The sequence below is a fragment of the Dermacentor andersoni genome, chromosome 2 (assembly GCF_023375885.2).
Source record: "Dermacentor andersoni chromosome 2, qqDerAnde1_hic_scaffold, whole genome shotgun sequence".
Classification (NCBI taxonomy): domain Eukaryota; kingdom Metazoa; phylum Arthropoda; class Arachnida; order Ixodida; family Ixodidae; genus Dermacentor; species Dermacentor andersoni.
In genome coordinates, this window is record NC_092815.1 from 63,942,152 (window position 1) to 63,969,642 (window position 27,491).

The following is a 27,491-nucleotide window of genomic DNA, read 5'->3' on the forward strand; positions in this document are numbered from 1 at the left end:
GGTTTTGTTGCACGCATCTCGTCACGAAGACGGATGAGGAGAAACGTCGCGGGCTTCCCGTAATGATGCCTGCCTTCGACCGGGCCATTTGTAGCATCGCCAAGTCCCAGACCGGGTTCATCTCCTTCTTCGTGCGCGACATGTTCAAGGCATGGTCAGGCAAGTTGACGCCACTGCCACGTTGTCTTTTTCTCTGCGCTGTCACGTGCGCTTGTTGACGTAAATGGAGACACGGGAAGAAGCAGACAAAACAGGCTTTGACTGACAACTGACATGACACTATTGATCGAGCGGTGCAGTCCTCCTCTTGAGTGAGCACTTCTGCATATCTAGACATGACAGTCAGATGGCGCGCGAAATCGTGGGAGCGCACCACATTAGGAAGAAGTCCGATAATAGCATTTAGATTTAAATAAAGGGCATCATCAGTACACCCTCTATTTTAATGTTCGATTATGAAATGTGTGTGCGATTGTGTGTGTTGAGTGCATGCGAACGCAGGTTGACCTTTCTTTTTTCCTAATAAAAAAGTGATTGTCAGTCGGCGCCTTGCCCTCTATTTCGTTCCGTTTGCGCTGTCTTAGCAGTGAACGTTAATCAACTCACCCACTTGTCTACTTTGCTACAATGCTGTCATGTACAGAAAGATGGAGTGGCAGCTAAGGTCAATGTCAGGGGATTTTTCACGAACCCGACATTTCTACCTGCCAGTCGCATGACCACAAGGACTCTCGACTGTTAACAAATAGTGTAACTCGTGTCCACACACTCGAAATCCTGCCGACGAGAAGAGGCTTATTATACGTGTCCTCGATTGTCTATTCAAACACTGCATCACTGCCGCCATGCCCATACCACGATCTTCACTGGGAGCAGCAACTGAAGTTAGTGGCGCCTCCGTGAATGCCCTGAGGAGGACAGAAAAGCGGTCGATCATCTTGTCATTGCACTGCGCTATAATCCATCTCTGTACAATGGCCCGGCATGAAAAGCGTTTCAGAACAAGCGTAAGCTATAACCCGACTGCTGCAGAGCAGAGCACGATAGTAGCTTGTTTTTTATCCGCCGATGTTATTTTCCGACTTTTTTTTTCTCTCACCTATGAATAAAGAGAACACCGTTATTGCTGTGTGCTTGATAACCTCACGAACTTACTCATCTTGCTCCACGCACGCAGACTTCGGCGAGTTCCCCGAGATTGTGGACATCATAGAGAAGAACTTCATTTATTGGAAGGACAAGGAGCCACCTGCACCTCAGTAAGCGAGTCGCATATTCTGCCTACATGGCCAGCTAACCAAAGGAGCACGTGAGACTGTGGCGAGCACAATAGGCTGCACCAAATCGGACAGAAGCGGCGGCGAACACCCGTTGACGCCCCATCGAGTCTCCGCTGCCACTACAGGTTGTGAAGCTGCCCCACGTGGCCGTCGCACCACTACTGAAGCAGTGCTGAGATGTGCGCAAGCAAGACGACCGAACCCCCAGAGCCTTGTCGCACTTGGCGTGCCCATCCCAACAGCCTCGCGCGCCGCTTTGTACGTGCTTTGCAATAATAAGGCGTGCTGTGCGCAGCATTTTTGCACCTGCATTTCGCCTGGGGACCAGATATGTATTCACCCTGTCTCTTAAATCTTTAAATGTCAATGACAGGCCAAGAAGGCTGGAGATGTCTGTCCTGCAAAATTGTCCCGTGTCTGTTCTCCATTGCCACGAGAATAAAGAAAGAAAGCCTCTATACGGATTGTACAGGCACGGAGAAAAGGCACCTCGGCGACGCCGCGGTCACAGTTATATGCTAACAGATAGGCTGGTGTGAGGGCGAAGTCAAAAGATGACATGCACAAACGCTCGCATGATTATCCTAACCTCCACGGTAAATAATTGCCCATTGTTCTTACGAAAATTCACGGTTAATCTTGGCTGCCATTTTTTCCGTAAATTTTACTGGCAACTTCAATTTACACATTTCTCCTGCAATATTTGCATAACAGTACCTTGGGATTTTGACGGTACACTGTAGTTTACAATACTGGAATACTTTGCTCTGTAAAACTGTTTTTGTTGGGGTTGTTTTTACAGCGAAGCTGTATATGGCTAGGGTTCCGTGCGTTTTTGTTCTCCGTGAACAAAAACTATCATCATCAATCGATCATACCCCCGTAAGCATTCATGCTCCCGTAAGCAAGCAAAATATGCAATGGCTCATAGCCCCGTAGGGCAGAGACTACAAGCACTCAGCAGTGACGCGAACGGCGCCTAAATTCTAATCACGCATACTACATACAGAACATGTCGAAAACTGTCGTCAATGGCTCATACCCCCGCAAGCAAGCAAAAAGTGCATTGACAAAGTCCGGTAAGGTTCATGGCTACTCACTTGGTTCTTGGCTACTCACCGAATACGGAGCGGTTTACGCCTTCCGTGTTGCAGACATATTCCTTGCGATGCCAACCCAACCGATAACCCAGCGACGTACGTGCATTTATTTGACATGAGTGAAGTAATGACCACCGACCAAGACAAATGACTGTGCGGACCTTTCTTCACGATGACCATCAAGTCAGAGTTCTTACCTTTGTTGAAAATTGTCACGTTCGTGTTGTGTGAGTTGAGTTGAGTTGAGTTGTTGTAGGCTACAGGTGGGATTAGCCTTGCAGTTGCTGCCGGCAATTGCTCCACCGTAGCGACACTTAAAATAAGTAAATCGCATAATCAGACACAGACCACACAAAATACAAATGGTCACTCCTCAGTTCACCATGTGGAGGCCAAATCTGTGTCCTGTAGGTAATTTAAAAGAAGGCGAGAGACCTCCTTCCTACACAACCGGTTCCCGCGCGGGAAAACAATGTCTTGAAAAGAGCTGTGAGGAACTCGATCCTGTCTTCTTGAGGGACCCGAATAACTCCTTCCTTTCCGCGTTATACACAGTACAGCACATTAGGTAATGTTCTATGTCACCGCACACACCACACGTTGAAAATAATGGTGATAACGCCAGGCCAGTCTTATACATCCACGCAGGGGTTCGAGCAGAGCCCGTGCGAATGCGGAGCAGTAAGGTAGCTTGGTTTCTTTTGAGGCCCTTGATCACACATGGCTTGTGAGGTGAGCTCCACAAAGAACTGAGGTGGCACAACACTGCTTCTCTGAAGAGTCTGTTGTCGTCTTGAGGCACTCTTCTCAATGGATTCCCAGACAGCGCTCTATGGGCGAGGCTGTCCGCCATCTCGTTGCCTATGATACCTGTGTGCGAGGGCACCCATTGGAAACGTATGGAGAAGCCTTTGATATGGAGATTGTGCACCGAGCGTAGGGAGCTAAGACATAAGGCATCAGTAGGGAACCCGTGCTCTAACCTTTGAAGGGCAGATTTTGAATCTGTAAGAATAACAACAGGTTGAGGCGTACAAAACCGTAGTTTCTTTAGAGCTGCCTCAATGGCAACGCTTTCGGCCGTTGTGGAGGACACGACTGCAGTGAAGCGAACAGACCAATCATACTTCAAAGAGGGAATGTGAAAAGCAGCTGCACTAGATCCTTTGACCTTGTCCACAGAGCCATCAGTAAAGATTTGAAGATGACGTGCATATTCAGACTCAAGATGTTCCAGTACCAGCGAACGCGTTGCCGCCAGAGGAGAATTCCGCTTAGCGCGTACGTGAGGAATTGTCAACGAACAATCGAGGCTCGCGAATGACCAAGGTGGTTTCAACCTCTTAGTTCGACCTCTAGTGTCAAGACCCAGGTAACCAAGAGTATTTAGTGCCAAGTACGCTCGGGACTCAGATCTCTTTCGAAGGCGCTGTAGAAGGGCTCGGCCGGCTGCCGTCTGTTTGAGGCGGCCAATTTGCATCAATAACCTTTGTGAAGCGACTAGGCTAAGAGGTCTCGATAGAGATTCACAAAGTACTGCTTTGTTAGGAGCAGTCTGCGGAACGCCAAGAGCCCTTCTCAGGCCCTTTCTGTGCAGAACCTCAAGTCGTTCCAGCTGTGATATTGAGGGGGAAATTAAAGGGAGCTGATACATTATTCGACTCGTCACTAGTGCATCGTGCAACCTGATCATTGAGGAAGGGTGATTTCCCCATTGCTCACTCGCAACTCTACGAATCACATTGAGACGCGAAGATATCGATGTCACAACCGAGTCCACAGCTCGTCGCCACTGTAGACGGTAGTCAATAATGACACCCAAAAAGCGCTTGTGTTTCAATTGTCGAAGGCAAGATTGATCAAGGTCTATCTTCAGCCGCGCATACCTTCTTCCTCTACCTGGAAAGCCAAATTTTTCCACCGAGAGAGTCAACCCAACACCTTGAAGGTAATTTTGAACTAAAAGTAATGCCTGTCGAGCTATCAGAGCTAAACGCTTGTGTTGATATCCGGTTAACCAAAGGCAAATGTCGTCCGCGTATATCGACATATGGACATGCCTGCAATGTTTTTGCACTTCAGCGGGAAGACCAGCCATTACAACGTTAAAGAGCGTTGGGGAAAGAACACTTCCCTGAGGTACACCTCGTGATACCGCCCTTTCGGTGCTTGTGGTACTTCCTAACCGCACTTGAATTTTACGATCACTGATAAATGAGTGAATGAATCGCAGAAGATAGCCCTGTACGCCCATGGCCTGCAAACTCTTTAGTATTGAGCTAAACAGCTTGGCTGGTCAACCACCTTCACAGAGTGGAATGGCACACGATTTTTTTCCCTTTACAGCTGGAAGCAGGGTTTGCGTTGAAATATTTTCTGTTACGCCGTTTTACACGTATTTTTGCGACTGCATAAACTTTACGGAGTGTCGTAATTTATTAAGACGTGAATCTTACTGCCACCAATTAGCAATTAATTTTCTTAGATTTCTCATGAACAGTTTAGAATTCTGCAGCCTTCAGACGGTACAATATTTTCTATGTTGAAGAAAGTATGTCCGGTCGTTAATTTCTATCAACGTTTTAGTCAGCGTGACATTTTTTCACATTTGCTATATTTTGCATGATATTGCGCAGGGCCAGCCTTATAAAAATGCCTAGTATTCGCCTCGTTACAAAAAAATATATTTCCACTCAAACTATGTCGGACTTCCGCACGTTTTGGTACAAGCTACACATCTCGTGCAATAATATGACAGACATGGTGAGTCGCGCGTACACGTACGTGCTAAAATTGGGTGCAACCAATGTCGCTGCACACGTAGGTGCACATGAATTCTGAACAGGACCACGTCGAGTGCAACATGGAACGTCAGAAACATCGCCGAGGAGGGCGCGCTTCCACGGGATGAGTCAACTTCCTCCACTGCACTTCCTGTCACTTGTAAGACTTACGACATGGGAGTGCGCCCCAGCCTACACTACTACTAGCTGTGGTGTGGACTGCCCTGGACTCGAAGAGACAAAAGAACACGGACGGCCCACCTTCGACAGTGTGGATGACTGGATTAGTCCGGCCACTCAGAATAAAGTCTGGCGTACGTGGGTACGCGTACGTTTATAGTTTGCATACACAAACGGGCGTGTACCCAAAGAGGTCCTTTGCGTATGCAAAGCGCCACCACCTAATATTGCGTTCCTTTGTACTCTTTGTCCTTAACTTTGACACCTTTAATACTAACGCATTAAAATTGCTGTCTATACCACGTTTCGAAGCCAGCAGATAATGACGACAAAGAAAGCGTAAATGAAACTAGGAGGGGCCCATCCGTTCCCTTCCTCGGGAACGCCTAGACGAAAGCTCGACGTGTGCGGTTCACACTACGCCTCGTTGTGCTTTCACATTAGCCTTGTATGACGAACGCACCATAAAAGTTCGTTATAGGCGAGTTCATCATGGACATTGCGTCCGAGCCAGCAAATAACGAAGGCAAGGAAAGCAGAAAGGAAATTGTTTTATTTGAAATGAAGTGGTCCCTCGGTTCCCCTTTATTATGGCACCCGGAAACTACGTCTGTACAATATCTTGACGTGACAGATTCGTACGACGCGCGGCTTTATTTCCAAAAATTAAAATTAACAAATCCGTATCTAACCAACGCACTACAAAAACACGCTATAGCAGAGTTTGGGTACACGGTATTAACACGGTATTAACTGATATATCGAACACAAATATTCGTTATAAACGGCCTGGTTCGACTCTATCGACCTCATCGTGGCCTAGGCCTCCTTTTAATACATCGGTATATTCGTTATAAACGGCCTGGTTCGAATGTATCAGCCTCATCGTGGTCTAGGCCTCCGAGATCAAATGGAGTGGCGCTCTGCGTTGGCCTCCGTAAAGGTCGTGGAACGGATGGGCAAGGGCCGCTGTGTTTGGCTGCTCGGCGCCGCTCTCAATCCTGCTTGAAAACGTGGTTTTAAGTACTTCACGCCGCCAAATGCGTCCCATTAGCACATGGAGCAAGAGCGGCGCGCAGCGAGGAAGCAAGCGCGAAGCATCGCAATGCAAGCCTGCGAGAACGCTCGCTCTAATATAACTGCACCATAACTATATGCAGTTCAACCGCATGAATTCTGCCACGTTCAAAATGTAGAGCGTTGCGACCTTCCCGCAGGGTTGTCATGTTGAATAGCGTTAAAGCGATAACATCGGCTCTATATACCTGCCGTGATTACTCTATACCACTAGCTCGTACCTGCAGCCAGAGGTATGTAGCGACTTTGACGAACAAAGCTGCCTTGATCAAGATAACTTTTCAGTTCATATTAACACACGCCATATTTTCTTTTCGTTTTCGCTTTGTTTTGTTTTACTTCGTCTTTGGTTTCCATTCTCACTTATTGAGCGAGATGGTGACAATGTTTGCGCAACGATGAAAACGAGCGACATGTTCGCACTGCCCGACATGTTCTTCGAAAGCTGCGCAGTCAACGGTGCCAAGGGTATGCCGAATGCCCTGTCACTGTCGCCGTTACTTCACTCAGGCGCGTGCTGAACTAACGACTTCGGTGATGCTCTCGTCTGCGCCAACTGCTGCGGTCCATCTTCGGTATTCCGTGCGCGTCTTCTGTCCTTGCACAACGAAGCACAAACGCGTGTAAGATGAGCGTGCGCCCAAGACGGCGCTGGGCCTACGCGAATCCAGCTGGCTCTCCGGCGATGAAAAAAGGCCACGACTTCTGCTGCACTTGTGCGTTTCGTTGGTGACGGGGAGGCCGCCTTTCGCACCATCAACCAACCACGCGAACTCAGCGGCTACCCTGCTGAGTCGACGATGGCTCCTTGTCCTTCCAGTATATGAAGTTCTTATCGATGTACTCCATCAGCTCGGGGAAATCGCCGAAGTCTGTACGGAAGAGATTGTGATGGAAGAAGACAGCTTGGCAATGGTCTCGCAAGAAACTCGCAGTAATAATAAAGTGTAAGCGTATCAGGAAGTGTAAGTATCAGGAAACTCTATGTTGCTCTATTATTGAATTTGAATACGTGAGCGCTACAGATTTCGTCTGCGGCTCACTAAGGCCTCCTTGATGTATGGTCGTGACCTTATATGAAAGCCCCATAGGTTACAAAACCATACACAAATTTATGCTGATGTATTTTTTTAGACAATGTCGGGGTGAGGGAAACGCGTTTGCAGATGAATTAACTAAAAAAACACACAGTGCAGATTACGAGAATATGCCTCCGACTATACCTGGACGTTATCAGCGAGAATGGCCTATGCTACGATACATGAAACTATTAATGCGCCCGATCGGCACCTCACGACTTTGAAAAATCAGAAACGCCTGGACACTGCGTCATTATTCAAAATCTGGGCGCGCGCGGTTCATACTGATGCTCTTGTATGCGGGAGCATACCCAGAGAGGTTATATAGTTCATATATTCCCGCTTCGCGTTATCCCTATCACCGAAACCTGCACTTGCGACATAAAAGCAGAACTGAAAGTGCGGTGAAACTCTACCGCCAAGACACACCGGACATCGTTGGTGGCAATGAAATGAACACTTGCAATCACGAAAAAAGATCTTTTCTTTTTAACTGCTTTCTGGATTCAGCAGCAATGAAGCTTTCCTTGGCTTCACTATGTTAATGCCTTTAAAGCATGGATAGGCACATTCTTCTCTGGAAAATTGTTTGGATATGATCGGACCGTCACCTTGAACAAAACGGTCCTTTCCCAGCGTTGATATGCGTTTATTGTGAAGCAAGGTGGCTATATGCTAAAGTTCCAGTAATACTGTCGGTAAGGGAATACACAACTCGTATATATAGTATGCAGTACAGTACTTTCGCAAATGCCCGATCATGTATGTGTATATATATATATAGCATACGCAGAAATAGGTAAGCAAAATGGGTTCCTATGGCCACGGAACTAAAAGCCGCTTTTATAAGCAGCACCAAGTGTACTCAAGAGTAGAAGTATAACTTGCAAACAAAGAAGCAGCGAAAACAATGCAAATTGCTCAAACGGCTGGCGATAAACAGCGGTTAATTGCGTAGCAGTACAGCTAATTTAACGGAGAGCTGTGCTTCCTAGCTGGTTAGCTCGGTTGACAGAACGACTGTCCAAGAAAGGCGGTGGTGCCGGGTTGCATATACACGAGCCAAAAATATTATTATTTTTTTTTTTTTTTTTGTAAATGTGAAACTCGTATATCACTGTATGGGCTTTCTCCGTTGCTTCCTGCTGTTTCCGCAAACATTCGCTTTCATGTGGGAATAATCGTGGCAAAATGCTTGGATGGGCTAGCACCGGGCAACTTGCCTGACCATGCCCTGAACATGTCGCGCACGAAGTAGTTGATGAAGCCCGTCTGCGATCCTGCAACGTTGCACATGGCGCGGTCAAAGGCCGGCATTGCCACGGGGAGGCCACGCCGCTTCTCTTCGTCCGTCTGTAAATTTAAGAGCATTTCCATATATACACTCTGTTGTCTACGGACTTCTTGTAGATCACCTTGGCCTTTTTGTCTTTTTTTGTGTGTAAAGTGCATAAGGTTTCAATAAACAAAAGTCGTTAAGGGGAAGCTTTAGCTCGGGGGTTCCTACCTAAATACGTGGAAACAGAAATGGTTTTTCTCGGCAACCACTACACAGAATGTGACGAGGATGATGCATTTAATAGAAACACCTGCGATACAGTGCCCGTAGGAATTAACTCGTTTGTTTTGGTCCCTGATATTTTCATAATAGTTGAATAAACTGAGTTTATAACTCTAACTCAGCAATAAATAAGGCTTAACTAAGAGAAAATGAGACATCCAACCAATCGTAGCAATTGCTACAAAGGAAACCCACAAGGGTTCCTCGAAATGCTGCGATTGGGTGGATGTCTCATTTACTCTTATTTACTTCTCTCCACCTTGCGGGCTCCCGCAGAACTATTACGTCAATAAAAAAAAAAGGATATCACAATTATTTAAACTGCACCTTATATATAACACATTTACAGCGGACAAAATTGATTCAGTATACACCTCTCTGAAACGTATTACTGATTTGTAAGTGGAACTTTTGCAAAACCCTTGTAAACACTAAAAACTCCACTTATGCTGCGAATTCTCATATCAGACTTGTCTACATAAGATGCTATAAAGGATGCAGTCTTCAAAATTGGGATATCTGTATTTGGCGCTTAGTTACGAGCTTGTAGACTTCGTGATTGTTATGACCAATTTTTGGCAAGTTCTGTAAACAACTGCAGGCCCTAATTCAAAATTCTGCTTTTATACATAGAACTTTTTCTCTCAGACGCAACAAATTTCTTTCAAATCGGTCAAGCGGTTGTTCCGTAAGAGCATTTCTGCGTATCACATTTATTTGAATAGGGAATTCGAGTTGGCCCCGCGCTAACGCATACCCTTAATAAGCTTTCTGGTTTATTGTAGTCCATATGTTTCCGAACAGATTGTCTGCATATCGTGGACATTAATTAGACAAAAGCTGTAATCATATGTGTACAGATTGCCTTCAGACAATCCACAGACTTCCCAAAAATAGATCTTGTTTAGGTTTGCCTGTACGCGCGTGACACCATGCTCAAGAAACACTGAATTTTTCACAGACTAGGTAAAAATTTTTGATGGGAGGCGGAAAGATGATTTCGTCACTTTGGGTGCCAATATCTCTACTTATATGAATGGCGCTAATAAGCATGCATTTAATCACGCTTTCCTGTTCTGCTTCAATGGGCTCCTAGAGCTAGAGCATTCCTCTGCTCCTAGAACATAGGAATGGACTGTCGGACTAGTTTGTAGGAATGGACTGTCGGACTAGTTTGTTAATGATCACTAACTCGCATAACATCGGGATGAAGTGAAAAATATACATAGTACATAGTGCGTGCGTGCGTGCGCTCACACGCACACACAAATCTTGTTTATGTTTGCATGTGCGCGTGCGTGACACCATGCTTGTTAATTTACTTAGTAAGCGAATGTTTGCGAGTTTATGCGGCCGATAAATATACTATCCTTACTTCTTTAGCTATATAATAGTTTTCTATAGCAATCGATATATGCTTCGCTCTTCGGGCGAAAATGTGACTTTTTTTAGTGTAAAGATAATGACTAAGTTATTAGCATATATTTTTCTGAACTATCCACAACCGAAACATAACTCCTGCCTATAAAAATCAGGACTATACGGTCTCCGCATTGTTTTCCTATATTGAATCAGAATTGGGCCTAACTCCTTGTAGCATTTATATAAACTATACATTGGGTGTGGCAGAGTTAAGCAAGAACGGAGCGGGTCACCTGTCCGCAGTATTCTTCGGCGATGCGGTGCGCCCACTGGATGCAGAACTCGGTAGGCCTCGCGGGGTTGGACACGTCCGCGCACTTGATGAGCATGCGCTTGATCAGCTGCAGGCTGTCCGGCGAGCGGAGCGACAGGGCCTCGCCGCGCTCTTGCACAGCCTGCGTATACGCGCAGGGCACCCAGCCGTCGTGCTAAGCACACAACATTGACAACGCAAGGATACTGCATGGGCCATGACGTCGCAGAGTGTACACCGACAACCGGCAAAAGAAGTCATTTGAAATACAGTGGGTGCGAGCGCTTTCGAGAAACCCCCCAAAAAGATGAATCGGCAGACTATACGGAATCCAAACTTCTTGCACACACGCTGCATCAAATACAGCGCCCAGTAACATTGCGCTCCCTTGATTACGAGAACGGCCACAAGCGACCCGATGGCGTTTATATCACGTTCGTGCTTTCGCCGCACATGCAGGCTTGGCGATGAAAGCATTGGTCCGCGGACGTGCGCAACGCTGCGGTTCCAAGCGTCAGATCTGCTGCTATGTGTGCTGTATAAAGTGGCATTGATGAAAAATCTGCTAAAGGCGAGCGCTTTCTGTGAAAGAAAAATTCTTCTACGACCATTTTCGTTCACTCCATTTATCCTCGCTTTTCTTTCACTCTGCTCGCTCGAAATTTCCTTATCAACTCGACGCCTTGTTGTTGCAGCTGCTGGAAACGCATTACAGTCAACGTTAACAAGGTAATTTGATTATATAAAATCTATGTGGACGTGGTGTGTACGTGACACCGCCAGTCAAGACTGATGTACGTGTCCTGAAATTCCAACAGACTTTCGCTCCCCCAGTTCCACTTGCCTCTTGCTCGTTCATTTCGCTTTCCTGAAGAGGCTTCTGGAAGCAGTTGAGAAACTTGGACAAATGCTCGAAGTGCTTGGTCATCTCAGTGGCGAGCACCATGTCGATGATGGACGTGCGAGCCGTGCGGTAGACGTCGCGGTCCATGTTCTGGAAGATGTTTACCTTCTCGTCCGACAGCGTCAGCTTGAACGCATATGCTGCGTGGTGACTCTCGAGCACCGACCTGAATGCAGATATCGTGAACCGCATATTGAGGTCACGTTATTTTCCTAGGCCCCAAAGGAACAGCATATGTTTTTCACGTGCTGCTGTGCTTTAACCGTTTTCCTATATACTGTCTCCCTCCCTCGCTTCTCAGAGCCTCTGAGAAAATTGGCAAAATAATATTTTTTTAAGAGCTTTATCGAAGTCCGCGACGACTGATGTTTTGAGCGGCGAAGAGCGGCTTCTGCCGGCTGATCGCCGCTTATCTTTAAACACTCCTCCGACTCACTGTCACTGGGGCACCTGTATGGCAACCACCCGGCTCTATTCGCTGTTGTTCGCCACACTGCCGTAACCCTAAGTCTTCCGCTACAGAATCTATTCCTCCATTACCTGCTTCCGCGGAGAAGCTCTCTAGGCTAAACCTCTTCGCTAAACCTACGTCACGACGTATCGACTCTCTCGCCTAAGTATAGGTAGGACCATAGCCTCCGAGATTTGCGCGCCCTGACAGGTATTCCCATTCCGTCCCGTTCACACGGGGAGAGCGCACTTTCAGTGGTGGGCGTGGCCCGCTCCTTCTCCGCACCGATGCGCTCGCACTCGAAATCTTTCCATGCGTCGAGGAGGCTTTCACGCGCTCCGGTAATTTTACTTCGGCTTGGATAAGGCGAGAAAAACTCGACTTTGCACTGCTGTATGATCCCTCACTGATTAGGAGATTACAGCTGAAGGGGCACGAGGGGCAACGCGCGCGCTGGGGGCTATTTAATCTCAAATGCGTTAATTATTCCTGCACAAATACACTCGGACTACATTCACGTGGGTATATAGTGGTATATCTGTGCAAGATTTCGCTATGAGACGGACAGAAAGTATGAACAGTCACCAACTAGCCCCTTTCATCGACCTTTTGAACTAAGTATACGTGATGTTAGCTTTATTAGTGAACGAAAAAACATAACTCGCAGGAATAAGTTTGCTAGTTCAAGCACAAATATTTAAGGTGGAGTGTCACTGAAAGTCCAACCACACAATGAAATGTTTCAGCTGAGAAGGCGCAGCAAGCTTTTAAAAAGATTTCATTGCGAATTAATAAAAATCCGCGTGTTCTGCTGCGTGCGTTTGCGTGCCATATCTGCTGCGTGCCGCAGTTTCAAGGCTGCATAATAAATTCATAAATTATGCAACTATAGCTACTCTCTTATTGGTATAATACGGTTGCCACCCAAGCAGGCATTATTATAATTTTAAACAGTATGATTGAAACGTTAATTACACCAAACACACAAAATCCGCGTCTCTCTCATCCGTGTGTCTGTTCACGGCATATTCATTTTATTTATTTTAAGTACATTTCTTTATTTATGAGAACCTTACAGGCCATCAGGAAGGCATTGGGTAAGATAAACTACGGTTGCATCAACGTAAAACAAGCGTTATACAACAACGCAGAAAGGAGCACCAACGTAACAAAAACTTTATTCGCACAACGTAATAGCGTGCACGATCAATACAGTTAATATTTTATTTCAAGCAACTACAATTTGTGCGTCATGAAAAATTCTACATAAATAGCAGCCTTGATTAATAATCTTACTATTTTAGAGAAAGAAATGACACATGTCAATAACGCGGACTAACTTTGGAAAACAATCCATGATATATCAAATAACGTCGCTTCTTAATAAACTCTAAAAGAGATTTGGACTTCGAATTTAGTCGAAACCTCTTTAAGAAACAGTTAAAGTATTCGCTCGATCCTCGGCTAATAGCGCCATCTAGGGGCGCGGCCGGGCGCGCGTGACGCTTTTCTCTCTCTCTCTCTCTCTCTCTGCGAAGCGCGTCTAGTGGGACATCCGGAGGAAAACCGGCGAGCGCGAGCAATCTCGAAGGCTATGGTTGGTCTACTCCCTCACGAGTACACTAGCTCGCTTCACGTTCATTTCACAGGCGTAAGATAGTGAGACGAAGGTATACGAGTTGACGTATGAACAGGTGTGAGTGCCGGTTAACGTACGAGCCAGAGTTAGCGACGGTGAGTTGGAGCGGACGCGGGTGCGAACGTGAGTGATCACTGCCGAGTGTGTGTGTGGACTTATGTATGTGAGTGAGAGCAGGCGAGTGACTAGGAGTGGGCGCGAACATTAGCGTGAGTGATCTGAATAAAGTGGCTGTGAGGGCGAGCGAGTGATGATAAGTATAAGAGGGCGAGAGTATAGGAACGTGAGCGAGTGGCGACGAGTGTGACTGCATGAGTGCTAGTGACTCCACTTAATCTGCCGACCACTCCATCTACTTAAACAGCAGTTGTCAATCAAGCGGCCAGAGTACACCCGTTTACGTGATATATTCATCGCACCGCCATACGCGTATTGGGCAACATGCGCTGCGCGGGTGATAACAATGCGGCAAACAAAAATGTTGCATTTTGGCAAAACGTTACATATAACCGCTACCACTGGCCCCCAAATACGCATGCGCAGTCGGCAACAGGCGGAATCGGTAACGGTAAAAGCAGAACTGTAACGCAATGCTAAAATATTCTGATATCACCCCTACTTGCTCGGCATAAAGGGCTATTTTGTCCGATGTAAAACAAGGCCATCTAGCCAACTCTGCACACTCACCGGTCGTTGTATAGTATGGCCAGCTCGTGGTTCGAGTTGCAGAGAAATGGGCTCGACTTTCCGGGATGGTCGACGTCGTGAAACACAGCCGAGATGAGGCAGATGGCCTCGTCCAGCGGGTCGAATATGTCCTGCAATGAGCACGGCCGATCGACACTCGGGAAATTAACACCCGTGCTTTAACCCGGACAAGCCTGGCATTTTTTTTTTTTTTTACTTTGACCAGTGCGTTAGATGGATTAAGGGTTGGCTCAACAACGAGCCGGACAAGATCGGCGAACGACACCGTAGATTTGAGCATACGTTTTCTAATTATACACGCTGGGCAACCATATTTTTTTTTATTCAGTCCCTGCGTGCTATTCATGCAAATGTATCAAGGTACGACGAAGTAAGGTCACAGAAACATTCCAATGTTTATGCGCCACGCTATAAGACGGAGCAAATAAAGCGACAACTTGCGAATATCATGTATTACAATTGCGTGCAAGTTTGCTACTGCATCTTTATTCTACTCATAAATTGCTGATTCCAGAAGAAGAAATATCTTTTATTTTCAAGACATGTCCTGCGCACCTTCTTTCGAAGCCTGAGCAGGAAGTAAGCCGTAGCTTGCATCACGTCGGCTGCGTGCGTGGAGTTGTGGTACGGGTTGTCCTGGTAGTGTGACTCAATGAGCTGCAACCAGTTCCGGATGGTGGCGTCGTCGCATTCGATACTGGTGGGTACGTTCATCTTGGCGAACAGGGACAAGCCCAGCCAGATGAGTGGCCTGTGATAGAACGGGTGGATGCACGTCGCAGGTGATCATTTTTCTCCGCAAGCCTATTGATTTATTTTTCTTAAGGCCGAGTCATTACAGAGAGGAGGGAGTGGTATCAAAACAAAAAGAAATAATATACATTTTAGCGGCATAGTAAACGGTCACAAAAAGTTGTTAGCAAGGGCTTTTTTGAATTCGTTGGCATTGACGATTGAAACAACGGAAGCAGGAAGGTGGTTCCAGTCGCCGCTTGTTGTGGGAATGAAGGAATTGAAATGAAGGTTATATATAGTGCGGTAACATGGCACGTCGACCTTGAACTGATGATCGTTTCCGGTAAAAATGTGCAATGGTTGTAACAAAAGGGAGTCGCTTAAAGTGGGATTGTAATGACAGATTTTATGAAATCTACAGAGACGTGAAATTTTACGACTAAGTGACAGGTTAGGCAAATCAAGAGTGAATTTCATTGAAGTGACACGTGCCGTACGCGAGTAGTTAGATAAAATAAAACGTGTTGCGCGGTTCTGAATGGCTTCTATGTTGAGGTTCAGTGAACTGACATGAGGATCCCAAACGGAAGATGCATATTCAAGCTTGGGCTCAACTAGTGTTTTATAAAGCAAGAGTGTTAAGTTGGTGGGAGATGACTAAAATTACCTTTGATATAACCAGGAGTATGACTAGCATTACTAGTTGCATGGTCAACATGAGTTTGCCAGGAAAGGTTCTGAGAAATATAAATACCAAGGTATCTGTAAGTGGAAACCAGAGTTAGGCGAACGTTATTAAGAGGATAAGTACACGGTGTGTCGTTAGAAGTACGGCGAGTAACTCTAATTGCCTTACATTTATTAATATTCAGTTTCATTAAACAAGTCTCACACCATGCATTTATATTACTTCGGTCCGATTGAAGTCTTAAATGGTCATAGCAGTTAACATTTCACGATAAATAACGCAATCGTCCGCGAACAGTTTTATGGACGAACAAATCCTGTTAAGCAGGTCATTAATGTAACTGACCCCTGCGTTACTCCGGATGCCACAGGACAAGGAGCAATAGTTGTGGTCGTTAACTGTTACGACCTGCGTGCGCCCAAGCAAGAAGTACTCTATCCATTTTAGTACGTTATGGTCTAAATTTAGCGCACGCAGTTTGAAGAGTGGTAATGCACGACATACTGAATCGTATGCTTTCACAAAATCTATGAAAACGCAGTCTATGAGGGAAGAACGATCTAAAGCGGTAAATAATTCGTCAGTGAAAGACAGGACAAATTATTAAACAACAGGCAAACCGCTAATCCTTTTGCAGAAAAAGTTCACGAAGGACACTACAAAATAGGCGCCACAGCGGTGCCACCGTATAGGCCACACTAAACAGTGGGACTGGTTCCGCGGAGCGCGACAACACAAAAACCCGCCGCGGTGTATGCACAGCCATGCAGCGGCTATGGCGTTGCGCTGCTGAGCTCGAGCTCGCGGGTGCGATACCGGCCCGCGGCCCTGCCGCATTTCGATGGGGGCGAAATGTACAAACGCTCGTGTACTCATATTTAGGCGCACTTCAAAGCGGTCAAAATTAATCCGGATTAATTCCCCCACCGCTGCGGCGTGCCTCATAATCAGAACGCGGTTTTGGCAAATAAAACCTCAGAATTTCATTTCCTTTTAAAGCGAAAGCTTTACTGGCCGCGAACTTGCGATTTCGCCGTGGCAGTGCTCCGAGGAGGCACATGACGTCACAACGCGCGCCTCGCCGCGGATATTTCTCACTCTCGCTCCCTAGTCACTATACTTCGCATGCGCCACTAGTAGCACCGAGCCACAGATGTTCCTCCGCTGGGCAGCGCCGCGCCTTTCCGCCGCCGCCGTTTGGTATGACGTTACACCGCGTTCCTCGTCGTTGCGCTCGCCTCCACTCGCTTCGCCAGCTGCGTCGCATGCCTGATAATATGTCGGAGGATTGAAAAGGAGAGTTCGCGTGCGCCGCAACCACAGTTGAGGCGGCAGTATGGACGGCGACAATTCTGATAAGCAGGAGGAGACCTGGAATCGACATCGGAACGAGATGAAGAGGAAACGAATCGCCCAGCAAACAGACGAACAGCGCGCCGAACGACTGGCTAAACGCCGCAACATAGCTAGACAACCAGACTAACCTGGACTTGTAATCAAGATTAACCAAGGCTAACCATGCTATGCCTTAGCTTTCGCTACGTATATCCTGGCATAGCCGAGCTAAGCCACTGTCAATTGTTTTAAGAGCATAGAAGGATGCATTCGACGCCAGCGCGAGCGAGTGGCGACACAGTTAAATGCACAATATAGGCAGAAGCAGGCACATACCCAGGATTGTTTCTCAGGGGGGGGGGGGGGGCAACCCAAGGTAACTTTTCTATGCTAATGGGGGTGGGGGGGGAGGTACCTTTACTAGTACAAATGTTAATAACGCCCGCTATTCGTTATAAAGACGCGTAAATCCACAAAAGAGAAATGAAATAGGGTGTATCTCACAGGTACGCCTGTGAGATATACCTGTCCTTTACTAGGCAAACAAGGAACCACATCAAATGGACTCGCGCAGGAAAGAAGCGCATGAATAACACTGCTAAGAAAAATTAAAAAAAAGGAAGGGTAAAATAAAGATTTCCATGGTAGCATACAACATTAAAAAAAAAAGCAGTTGGCAGCCAAGGCACACGGACCGCGTGGGGTTGTGTTACTCCGCCAGCCAATCACAAAAGCAAACAATCGTTGTCATGCGGCCTTTTCAAAATTGCGTCGTACTTGATACCTCGGAAGTGTCTGCTGTTCTTGAAGAGTCTTTTCATCGACGGAAGCAACGAGGTGGGCTACAGACATGGACAAAGTGTATGGAGTCTGAGCATTTCACTCTTCAAAAGTGTGCCTGCCGTGGTTGCTTAGTGGCTATGATGTTGAGCTGAGAAGCACATGGTCGCGCGATCGAATCCCGATTCCTGCCACGGCGGCCGCATTTTCAATTGGGGCGAAATGTGAAAACATCCATGTACTTAGATTTAGGTGTGCGTTAAAGAACTCCAGGTGGTCCGAATTTCCGGAGTCCCCCACTGCGGCATGCCTCATGGTTTCTGCACGTATAACTCTATAATTAATTAAATCTTCGAAAGTCTGCGGTACAGTTCATTTCACTGCTGAGCACGTTTTACGAATGAAACTTGACTGCCAACTGAAGTACAACTTGACAATATACTGCATAGTTGCAGCGAAGCAAGTATTTCATTTCAATAAAGAATTAGGTATTCGCCATTCCACTATTATAGGTGAGGGAGAACGTATAAAGTTACGCGCTAACAATTTTATTCTTGTGGTTACCGCCTGATTTGGTTAACAGGAAAAGCTTGAAGTACGAATTATTTGCAGCCTCGCGGAGGAACAGTGGCTGGCGATTATGAGTGCGTGTGTGGGGCTTGACTGAAGACTTGAGTTGTATCCGACTATTGCAACGTTTTTTGAATTAGCTCTGGAAGAATTATAGAGGAATATACATTTGCGCAACAATCACAGTTCTTTTGGATCCCTCGTTTACTGCTCTACCAAGTTAAGTGCCACAACCGACTCAAATTGTTATTTGGGAAGTTGCATAACGATGCGTGGCAGCCAGTCCCGTACAACTGTGTAGAGCGCAGGACGCTGCGGTTCTAGACGTACTGCGGCCCCCCCGGAAGGTTAGAAAAACACCTATACATAAGCACAGCAGGAGAAGTGGCTACGTCAGGCGGCTCGAATGATAACTGTAGAAGCGTCATTCAAAACACACGGACTTATTCTCCCCTTTCGGCGGCGTTTTCTCTACTTCCTTTTTAAATAAAAAGATGTTGATCCATAAATATTTTCATAAACAACGGTTAAATTTGTTAATATTCGCTTTCTCTTCCTGTTTGGCTGCTGCCTTGGCTCTCTCCCTTAGTGGATCGCTTAATTTCTCAACTCCTTGCGACTCTTGTTTCCAGTCGCCAATTTTGCACGAAAAGTGCTGTACAATTAGGGAAAAGCCAGACGAGGCAACAGGTGACAGTCATATTGCTTATGGGTTTAAGAGGAATCTTTAGCTCGGGTGCTCCTATCTAAACACTTGTAAAAGGAGAATTCGTTTTTCTCGGCAACCAGTGCACAGAATTTGATGAGGTTTGTTGCATTTAAAAGAGAAAATTAAAATCTAGTGACAGTTTGTTTACAGTTCTTGATTTAGATTGTCAATTTTTTTATTTAAAAATTGGCAGGAAATAAAAATTTTCCGAAAACGAAACTTTCAAGTCCACAACTTTCTAACTCAGCAAGAAAAAAATAATATCACAATTCTGTGAATTGCATCTGACACATCTAAAGAGGACAACATTGATATGTTACATATGAATCTAAAATAACTCGGTAATATAGACATACAGCTTTTGCAGAACACTTGTACACAGCGTAACAAATTCACGTAAGATACAAATTGACGTATCGAATTTCTCCTCTTTGAATGATCTGATGGATGCCGTTTACAGAACTGCGGTATCTGTTTTTCATGCATAGTTATTAATTTATAAACTTCGTGCGTCTATTCTTTTTTTTCGAACTTCCGAATCTGAAAATATTTTTCACAAATTTCAGACCATAAATTGAAATCCCGCTTCTAACAGTCACTAGAATTTAACTTTCTTTATTGCAACAAATGTCATTAAAAGCGGTATAGTGGTTATATCAGAAAAGCATTTTTGCGTTTTACATGTATATGAATAGGCCGCGTCGGAGTTGACCCCGAGCTAAAGCTTCCTCTTAAGGGTTATTGCAGGGCTTGATGACGGACGCTGTTTCGCATTATTTCATTTTTCGCCTTATCTAATCCATATCGCACTTATATGGTTCCGAGGATCTGCCACTGTAGCGGCGAGCCGTCACTGGAGGAAATAATGAAGCAAAAGGACAAGTTAGACGCAACTGGCGTTTTGTCCGGGCGCAACTCGTTTCTCGTGCATACAGGCCAGTCGACTACGAACTGAATCTATTTCTTGGACCTATTTCTGGATCAGTCTAAACAAAGACGGTTGAACTAACGAAGCCACAGCAATGCGCGTTACCGTTGAATAGGTGGTGACAACTGAACGCATCTCGAGTTAATCGCGCGGGCACCGAATGTGTGAGAAAACTGGCCTTCACACCCCAGGAGATGCCGATAACTACCGCCATCCAAAAGGAGGCCGCGCTACTGGTAAAATTGCCCTTCTGCAATGTCAAAGAGACCCCTTTTACTCCGACAGGAAGCGGCAGGAAACCCTGGAAGAAACCCTGACAGGAAACGAAAGCTGTGTTGCGACGACGCCCTGAAGTTCCTGCAGCACCATATACCATGTACTTGATGCCATGTACTTTGACAGTATATACTAGGGCATATAGTTAATAGTTTATGGGAAAAGAAGGACTGGATTGCGTTCTAAGGGAACCAACGACTCAATTTAGTAGATTTTTTTTTACTTTTTCTGCGCCACAACGGCTCAAATACGATGGGAGTATACCTGCCCCGTCAAGTAAGACTAACATTTCTGCTATAGTATCAAGACTCACGCGTCGTGGTCGCACTTCGCGATTTTGTAACGTTACGTCAAACGCGTGCGAAGTGCGCTGTGACCACCGAAGTTTGATTTTAGGCAAGTCACAGAGCTTGTCACTGTACAATATTGAAACTTCGATGGAAATAACGTTTCTGTAAGTTAACCTCCGTATATAGGTTTACATTTTTATTAGTTAACAGAATCTTTAAAAATTGCCCTTGGCAAACAGCATAATTCTGCTTTTGGAGCTGGGTTACTCCAAAAGGATATTATTTGCACAATAAATCGAAAAGCATGATCGACAAATTACCAAGTTTTCGCTAATTAACTTTCAAACCAGTTGCATTACGGTACATCTTGCAATTCACGAAGTATCTGATGAGTTCGCAAGTCATATCCACTGGGAACGAGTTCCGAGAATGACACCAACGTGCGAAGTATGAGACGAAACACATTGACGTTCCAGTAATCTTATAGTTTCAGTACATAAGAATACGTTCTGTTAAAAAAGTACAGGTGGAACAACAGCAGTGCATTTTTTACCACAAGACTGGCGGTGCATACCTCGAAACTGGTAATAGATTCAATATTCGTTCCGAGTGAATGTGCCTTCAGAAATTGCTGGATTGAATCCGTAAATAGCAATAGGTACGCTAAAGCAATTGGTTAAAAAATCGTAAGCCATTCCACTCTGTGAAGGTGGAGGACCAGCGAAGCTGCTTAGCATACGTCACAGAGGTGACACAGGATTTTGCACGTAGGTATGGACTCATTTACCGTGATCTTTATATACATTCGCGTGGGCGACAGGACCGCCGCTCCGAGGAGCCGCAGGAATTTAGACACGCGTGACGTTTCGAGAGGGCTGCGACCACTAGAAGGAAAATAGATACGCGAGCGCTCGGAACGCCGACAAAGAGAGGACGGTGCGAACGTAGACATAGCCGACGCGGGTCAAAGTGTAGTATATGTTCTTATCAGCTTAATATCTGATACGGGTTGAGTTTGCTACCAAGACATTAAACATACTTGTGCAAGTTGGCGCAGTGCTGCAACCATGCTTCCCCTCCGCCGCGGGCGGGCCGGCTCGGTATTGCACTATCTTCGGGACCGGCCCATGGCTTTTGGTCTACGGACATCGATCCGCTGGAAACTAGCCATATATATATAAAGCTTCGGTGTAAAAGTTCACTAGTGAAGATTTGGTAGTCGATTATGTATTTTTGTTTCTCGTGCAAGCATAATGTGCGCTCTTGGAATAATCTAGCTCAATGAGTAGATTCGCGCTAAAGGTACATCGCAGGCCCCTTTTAAAAATTCCTGCTAACGTTGAAACGAACAAAAATGAAATACCTGGCATGAACATAAGTTATATCGCATTCTTTCCGGTTGCACGCACCTGCGTCCCGTAAGGGATTCCAGCTCGAGGATGTCGAACTCCCACTTGACGTCTCCTTCCAGCAGGTCCTTGATCCTGGACGGCGCCGCGACCAGACTGGGCAACGTCACGGTCATCCCAGCGTGGGTTGCGGACGCCTTCACCACGTTCACTGCGTCCGCCGACGCCCGGGTGGCACGCCACGCACATAAGGACTTGGCCCGGTTACGCGAACGATGGGCGCTCGGCTCGTCCTATATGGACGCAGTAGCAGCACAATACCTTTCATCAGCGCCGTCTCGTGAGACAGCCGCCGGACGCCCGTTGGTTTCTGGCCCGTCTGCGAGCGAGAAGCGGCGGCGCCGTGCTGTGCGTCAAAATAGCTAAGCCTGCTCTGCGCTCGCTCTGTCCCAGGTCGCACTGTCGTCTTGCGGGAAACCGATTCTCACTGCTTACGCCCCCTAGCGGCGCGCTTGAAAGAATTTCGTTTCGTCGCGCTACCCTGCCACTGGTGAGCACGGCTTATCGGATCGGCGAGCGAGATGCACGGCGAGGCGCGTTTGCGGCGGCCTGTCTATAAGCAGCGACAGCTATTCGTGTCAAATACCAAGATTTATATCATGTCAAGCCGAGGTTTATGTCGAATTCGATTAGTCTTCAACGGAATGAGACGTCAAAAACTCGTCTTGTGCGTACAACAGTCACCTTTCCACGCAAATTCACTCGCAATAGACGAGTTGCAACACGTACAAGGCAGCTTTCCTGCACTGCGCCATTTAGTTTACAATGCCTGCGCTGCGCGCAAGAAGCAACTTCGCGACATCGCCATTCAAATGAAATTAATAGAATATAAGGGGCGCAGAAGTGTCAATGGAGGCGCTACCAAGGGATTCAGCCCCACTAAGCAGGCTTTTCCGGAAGCCGAATATGTGCCATCAGACGCTTCATTGCACCTAACATTTGAAGGAACGCTGCCTTGTAGGTTTTGTAATTCGTCTATTGCAACACGGGTAGCACGCGAATCTTTTAAAACGCGAGTTTTACCAACTGAAATATAACATGCATTTGGTTCTTATGGTCCACGATACTAATACGTTTTCTAGTAATTTATTTCTTTTATTCTCCTTTTTGTTTAGTAAACGGTCCGTGACAAGGTAAATGAGCTTCAGAGACAACTACCAACGGAGATGGTCAAAGCCCACCCTGGTGTGCGGGTAACTTATTATTAAATTATGGGGCTTTACGTGCCAAAACCACCATTAGATTATGAGGCACGCCGTATAGTGGGGGACACCGGAATAATTTGGACCACCGGGGATTCTTTAACGTGCACCTAAATCTAAGCACACGGGTGTTTTCGCGTTTCGCTCCCATCGGAATCCGGCCGCCGTGGCCGGGATTCGATCTCGCGACCTCGTGCTTAGCTCGGGTAACTTCAGTCTATAGCGACGGAAAAACTTTAGCTTAGGCTGTCATGGCGCGCAACACACTGTGATATGCCTCGAATATCGCCACGCTTCAATAATGATGACACGGTCGACGTAGTCGCAAAGAGACGGCCAGTTCACAGAACTGAATCTAGCAGTTCAGGGAGGCAATGAACGCGCACATAAATATACAGAACAGAGGGAAGTTGCGTTGACCAAGTCACGAAGCAAAGACAAAGGAGAGTTTTATTCAAGTCCGCATTACCGTATGGAAACGCACCTAACGCGTACGGTAAATCTTACCACACGGCAAAACGGAGCCGGTACACAAGACAGAATATTACCATATTACCGTACGGATGATAAGAGAACGCTACACGACTAAAACTATTAACAGCAAACATATGGCGGACTTCACTGTCAGGGGGCCCATGCAAGCCTTGCTGTGCAAGAGCCTATGCGTCAACGCTATGCAAGTTGCATGAAACATTCGTTGGAACTGCTCCTAACCGTTGCTTTTTGATAGCGCAATGAGAACGACGGTGGTGAGCACATAAGCTTGTTGGTATGCCACTTGAAGAGGGTTATTGTAGTTCAAGGACAAGATAACGTAGTGCAAGGACAAGATGAATTAATAAGCGAGACAGAACGCTATTCCAGGATAAATTGGCATTTATACATTTCAGCAAAGAGATGTGATGTGCATACACTCTTAGGCAAAGTTACACCCTTTGGGGTGTATCTCTGCCACACGACAATAATCGTCATCTGCCTTGCTTGCGTTTCCTTTCTTGAAAACGCCGCGCCCGCTACTTTCCTGTCGGGAATGCTATGTCATGCTGATAACGCGCATGCCGTTCGTTACAGGGAAGTACCGGGCTCGCCGCATTAAAGAAAGGAAATGCAGACAAGACATATGACGATTATCGTTGTGTGGCAAAAGGGTGTAATTTTGCTTAAGAGTGTACTTGCATCACCTTCCAAGAAAGTGCACTGAAGCAGTGCTCCCACATATTTCTGAACACATCAACTCTATATCCCTTCGGGCTTTATACACCTGCTGGGTTGGCAAAAGCCAAGGCATGTATGACCGACTTTGAGGAGAGAACAACGTACTCCAGTGAGACCCGCGACAAGGTCGGTGGTCATCTGGTCCTCGGTTTTTTCCTGCCCGGCGGCCAGCTGCGGGTTGTATAGGTCGGTAGAGTGCAGGATGTCGATGACACTATCCAGGGCTTGCGCCACGGAAGGTGGACTGTTTTCTTGTGTCGCCATCAGTAGTTTGATGACCTGTCAGCCACAAGTATGGCAGTGAAGACCACCAATGATTTGCACAGCAAGAAAATGCGCATCTGCGTTGGACGCGTGGAGCTGGCCTTGTGCCATAGCTCTTGTCGTCTTATAGCTATGAAAACGCAGGAAGTGAATGAATAAGCCTTTATTTCAAGAAAGGGAACGGCTTTCGGCCACTGTTAAGGATTGGGCGGTAAAGGGGTTATGGATTGTTGGTTAAAGTACATATTCATCTAGGTATCTGCTCTTCCGGTCTATGCGGACCGTTGTACTACTTGGTGCATGTTCAGTTCGGTCGCTCTCACATGGGCCCATCGAGCTCCCCTACACACCCGAAATTGGCAACGTTGACTGCTGTATGTGGCGATGGCTTTCTGGTTGGGTTGCATTAGGTTTGCTAGGATATGCTAAGTGTTGGATGTCAGATCTCCCTTACGCCAAATCTGCACAGCTACAAGTGAGTTGGCGTAAATCTGCTCCGCACGGCTCCTGAAAATCTGTTTATCGGGCACAAGTGTTGGCAGTCGTTGCTTGACTATCTTGGAGCCATTTGTGGAGTACGCGCGGTGTGTATGCGTCGTTGGCCATGACTAAAGTTTATTAAGAGACTGTACACCTGCCAAGAAATACCCGAGGATGACAACTTGACATTATGCTGAAAGTTATTTCTAATTTTGGATTCGAGCCTGTGAGAGAACACAGTTTCGGTTTGAAGTGATTCGGTTTCGCCACCAGCGTCTGGCAACCAGAGGCTGTTCCGGCATTTACCGCCGGACGGCGCGGATAACATGGCGCCAGGTTACTTCGGGTACAGTGCACTAGATTCTAGTACACTGTACTTCGGTGAGACGGAGAGCAGACCAGGCGCTACCGATGAGAATAGCCATGCTCGTAGAGCCTCTGCCACGTAGTCATGTGTATCAGCATTGCCAGTAGTTAAACGGTTTGCGGTGACCCTATAATTCCCTCTAGAAGTCCTTGAGCAAAACACAAAAGAGGCAGACCCCATAGCTCTCGTTTCAATTTGCGTACGGTGTAACATCATTCGTAGGCATTAAATTAAAATAGGAGACAGCGATGCATTTGCGCTCTGGGGCAAAACAAGAGTAAAACGAGACGTGGGGCTATTACTTTTGCACACAGGAGCGCTTGCCTGCAAAGAAGTACGTGCTAAATAAAAGATGTTGACAATTTACAGAGATGGAGTAGTTCACGCTTAAACTTAGAAATGTGGACGTTCAGCGTACACAATATTTTAATTATTTTAATTCAACAGCATGCAATGTTTTATACAGCTTTTAAGTGCGGGGAGGGTGGGGAGGGTCGAAGAATCGTAGAGCAAGAAAACATGTTGCATGCGTGCTGGTAGCGCGCCTACAGCAAATGCAGCTTTAATGTAAGCCTTCCATCATTGCCAGCGGCTTTTATTCGGCTCTGTACGAGAAATTTCTTCAAGCCATGGTGACTCACCTTTGTGACAGGGGCTTCGATTACCATTGCGTGGTACTTAGCAAACGACTGTCTCCGGCTCAGAACCACTGCAAAAGAACATTAACATTGCTATTACTAAAACTTCTAGGGCAAGTTGGTGCTATTTGGAAAACATGACTTTAGGGTGCTAAAAGAACACACGCAAGGGAGAAACATGCACAGACATTGTTTATTAACGTTGTTGGTTCTTCATGTAAGGAGGTTATTATTTTACTATTTAAGATATGTTAGCGAATTTCATTGCTCAAGATTTGTCGAAATGTCAGTTGTGCTATACTGCTCACGCGAATAGGTGATAACTTCACAGAAAACAAAGGAACTGCAAAATTGTTTTTGAAGCAAGGTGATTTCCTTTTTTGATATAACAAGCGAACACCACAAAAACTGGACGGTGGAAAATAAGTCTGAGACAAGGAGTGTGGCGTTCGCCGTTCTTTTTCGCCGCCCTGATTTTACGCTGCTTGAATGAGAGGCCACTTTAATTGCGTTCTTGCTATACGAACCAAGCGATCATTTTCGCATCTACTTAATACTTGCAAAGTGCGCTTAATCGTTCCGATTTTTCCTTTTGACGTCAAATAAGAATTGAGTTTCCTTTCTGGCAAAGAGATGAAACATGCGAAGAAAAACGTTTAACAAAAAGCATTTACGTTGCACAGACCAGCGCCGTCTTCCAATTTCCTCAATTGTGCCGTTAATTAAATTTCTGCCACGTGTAGCCGACGTTTTTACTGGGGGCCAGACTTGCTTTCAGATTACTCTTTGTCTGTATTGAAAAGATCATTGGGCGCGAAACTAAAACGAAGACAGAGGTAGAAACGCTTAGACAGAACCTGCAGACGCTAGCTTCCGTTTGTTTTATTTTGAAGACTCCACCCACGTTTATACATTGTCGGCATGATAAAACTTAACTTCCTTCAGATATTTGAGACTCAGATAAGATTAGAAAAATTTGCGCCTCTTTATCCGATCGAAGCTAGTACTTGTCTTTGTCTGCAGTCTTGGGCATCCCTTTGTTCGATAACTCTTGATAGCTCTAAATGTCAACCTTCTTCTGAATCTGTCTCTCGTTTGGATTAAGACTAAGTCGTATGTCAGAACAAGCGCCGGCAAGATGGTGGAGAGCTGGGGAGGGGGGGCTGCA

At 46.1% G+C, this 27,491-nt stretch overlaps 2 protein-coding genes and 1 non-coding gene across 3 annotated transcripts in view; 2 read left to right on the forward strand and 1 right to left on the reverse strand.

Annotated features, from left to right (window-relative positions):
* LOC126542199 (high affinity cAMP-specific and IBMX-insensitive 3',5'-cyclic phosphodiesterase 8B-like) overlaps window positions 1–1,577 on the forward strand; it is a 30,767-nt gene extending 29,190 nt beyond the window's left edge. Inside the window, exons 18-19 of the mRNA XM_050189153.3 lie at window positions 30–159; window positions 1,178–1,577. Of these exons, the coding sequence (XP_050045110.1) occupies window positions 30–159; window positions 1,178–1,263 (216 nt within the window). The 3' untranslated portion in view covers window positions 1,264–1,577. The remainder of the gene's footprint in view (window positions 1–29; window positions 160–1,177) is intronic.
* Window positions 1,578–5,874: 4,297 nt separating this feature from the next.
* LOC126542584 (high affinity cAMP-specific and IBMX-insensitive 3',5'-cyclic phosphodiesterase 8B-like) overlaps window positions 5,875–27,491 on the reverse strand; it is a 36,682-nt gene continuing 15,065 nt past the window's right edge. Inside the window, exons 8-16 of the mRNA XM_055077375.2 lie at window positions 26,327–26,394; window positions 24,680–24,853; window positions 22,158–22,390; window positions 14,993–15,188; window positions 14,417–14,547; window positions 11,580–11,805; window positions 10,716–10,877; window positions 8,723–8,852; window positions 5,875–7,292 (exon numbers count right to left, since the gene is read on the reverse strand). Of these exons, the coding sequence (XP_054933350.2) occupies window positions 7,195–7,292; window positions 8,723–8,852; window positions 10,716–10,877; window positions 11,580–11,805; window positions 14,417–14,547; window positions 14,993–15,188; window positions 22,158–22,390; window positions 24,680–24,853; window positions 26,327–26,394 (1,418 nt within the window). The 3' untranslated portion in view covers window positions 5,875–7,194. The remainder of the gene's footprint in view (window positions 7,293–8,722; window positions 8,853–10,715; window positions 10,878–11,579; window positions 11,806–14,416; window positions 14,548–14,992; window positions 15,189–22,157; window positions 22,391–24,679; window positions 24,854–26,326; window positions 26,395–27,491) is intronic.
* LOC126542689 (U2 spliceosomal RNA) lies at window positions 21,699–21,882 on the forward strand. Its single transcript, XR_007601838.1, has one exon. It is a non-coding gene; the product is annotated as a U2 spliceosomal RNA (small nuclear RNA).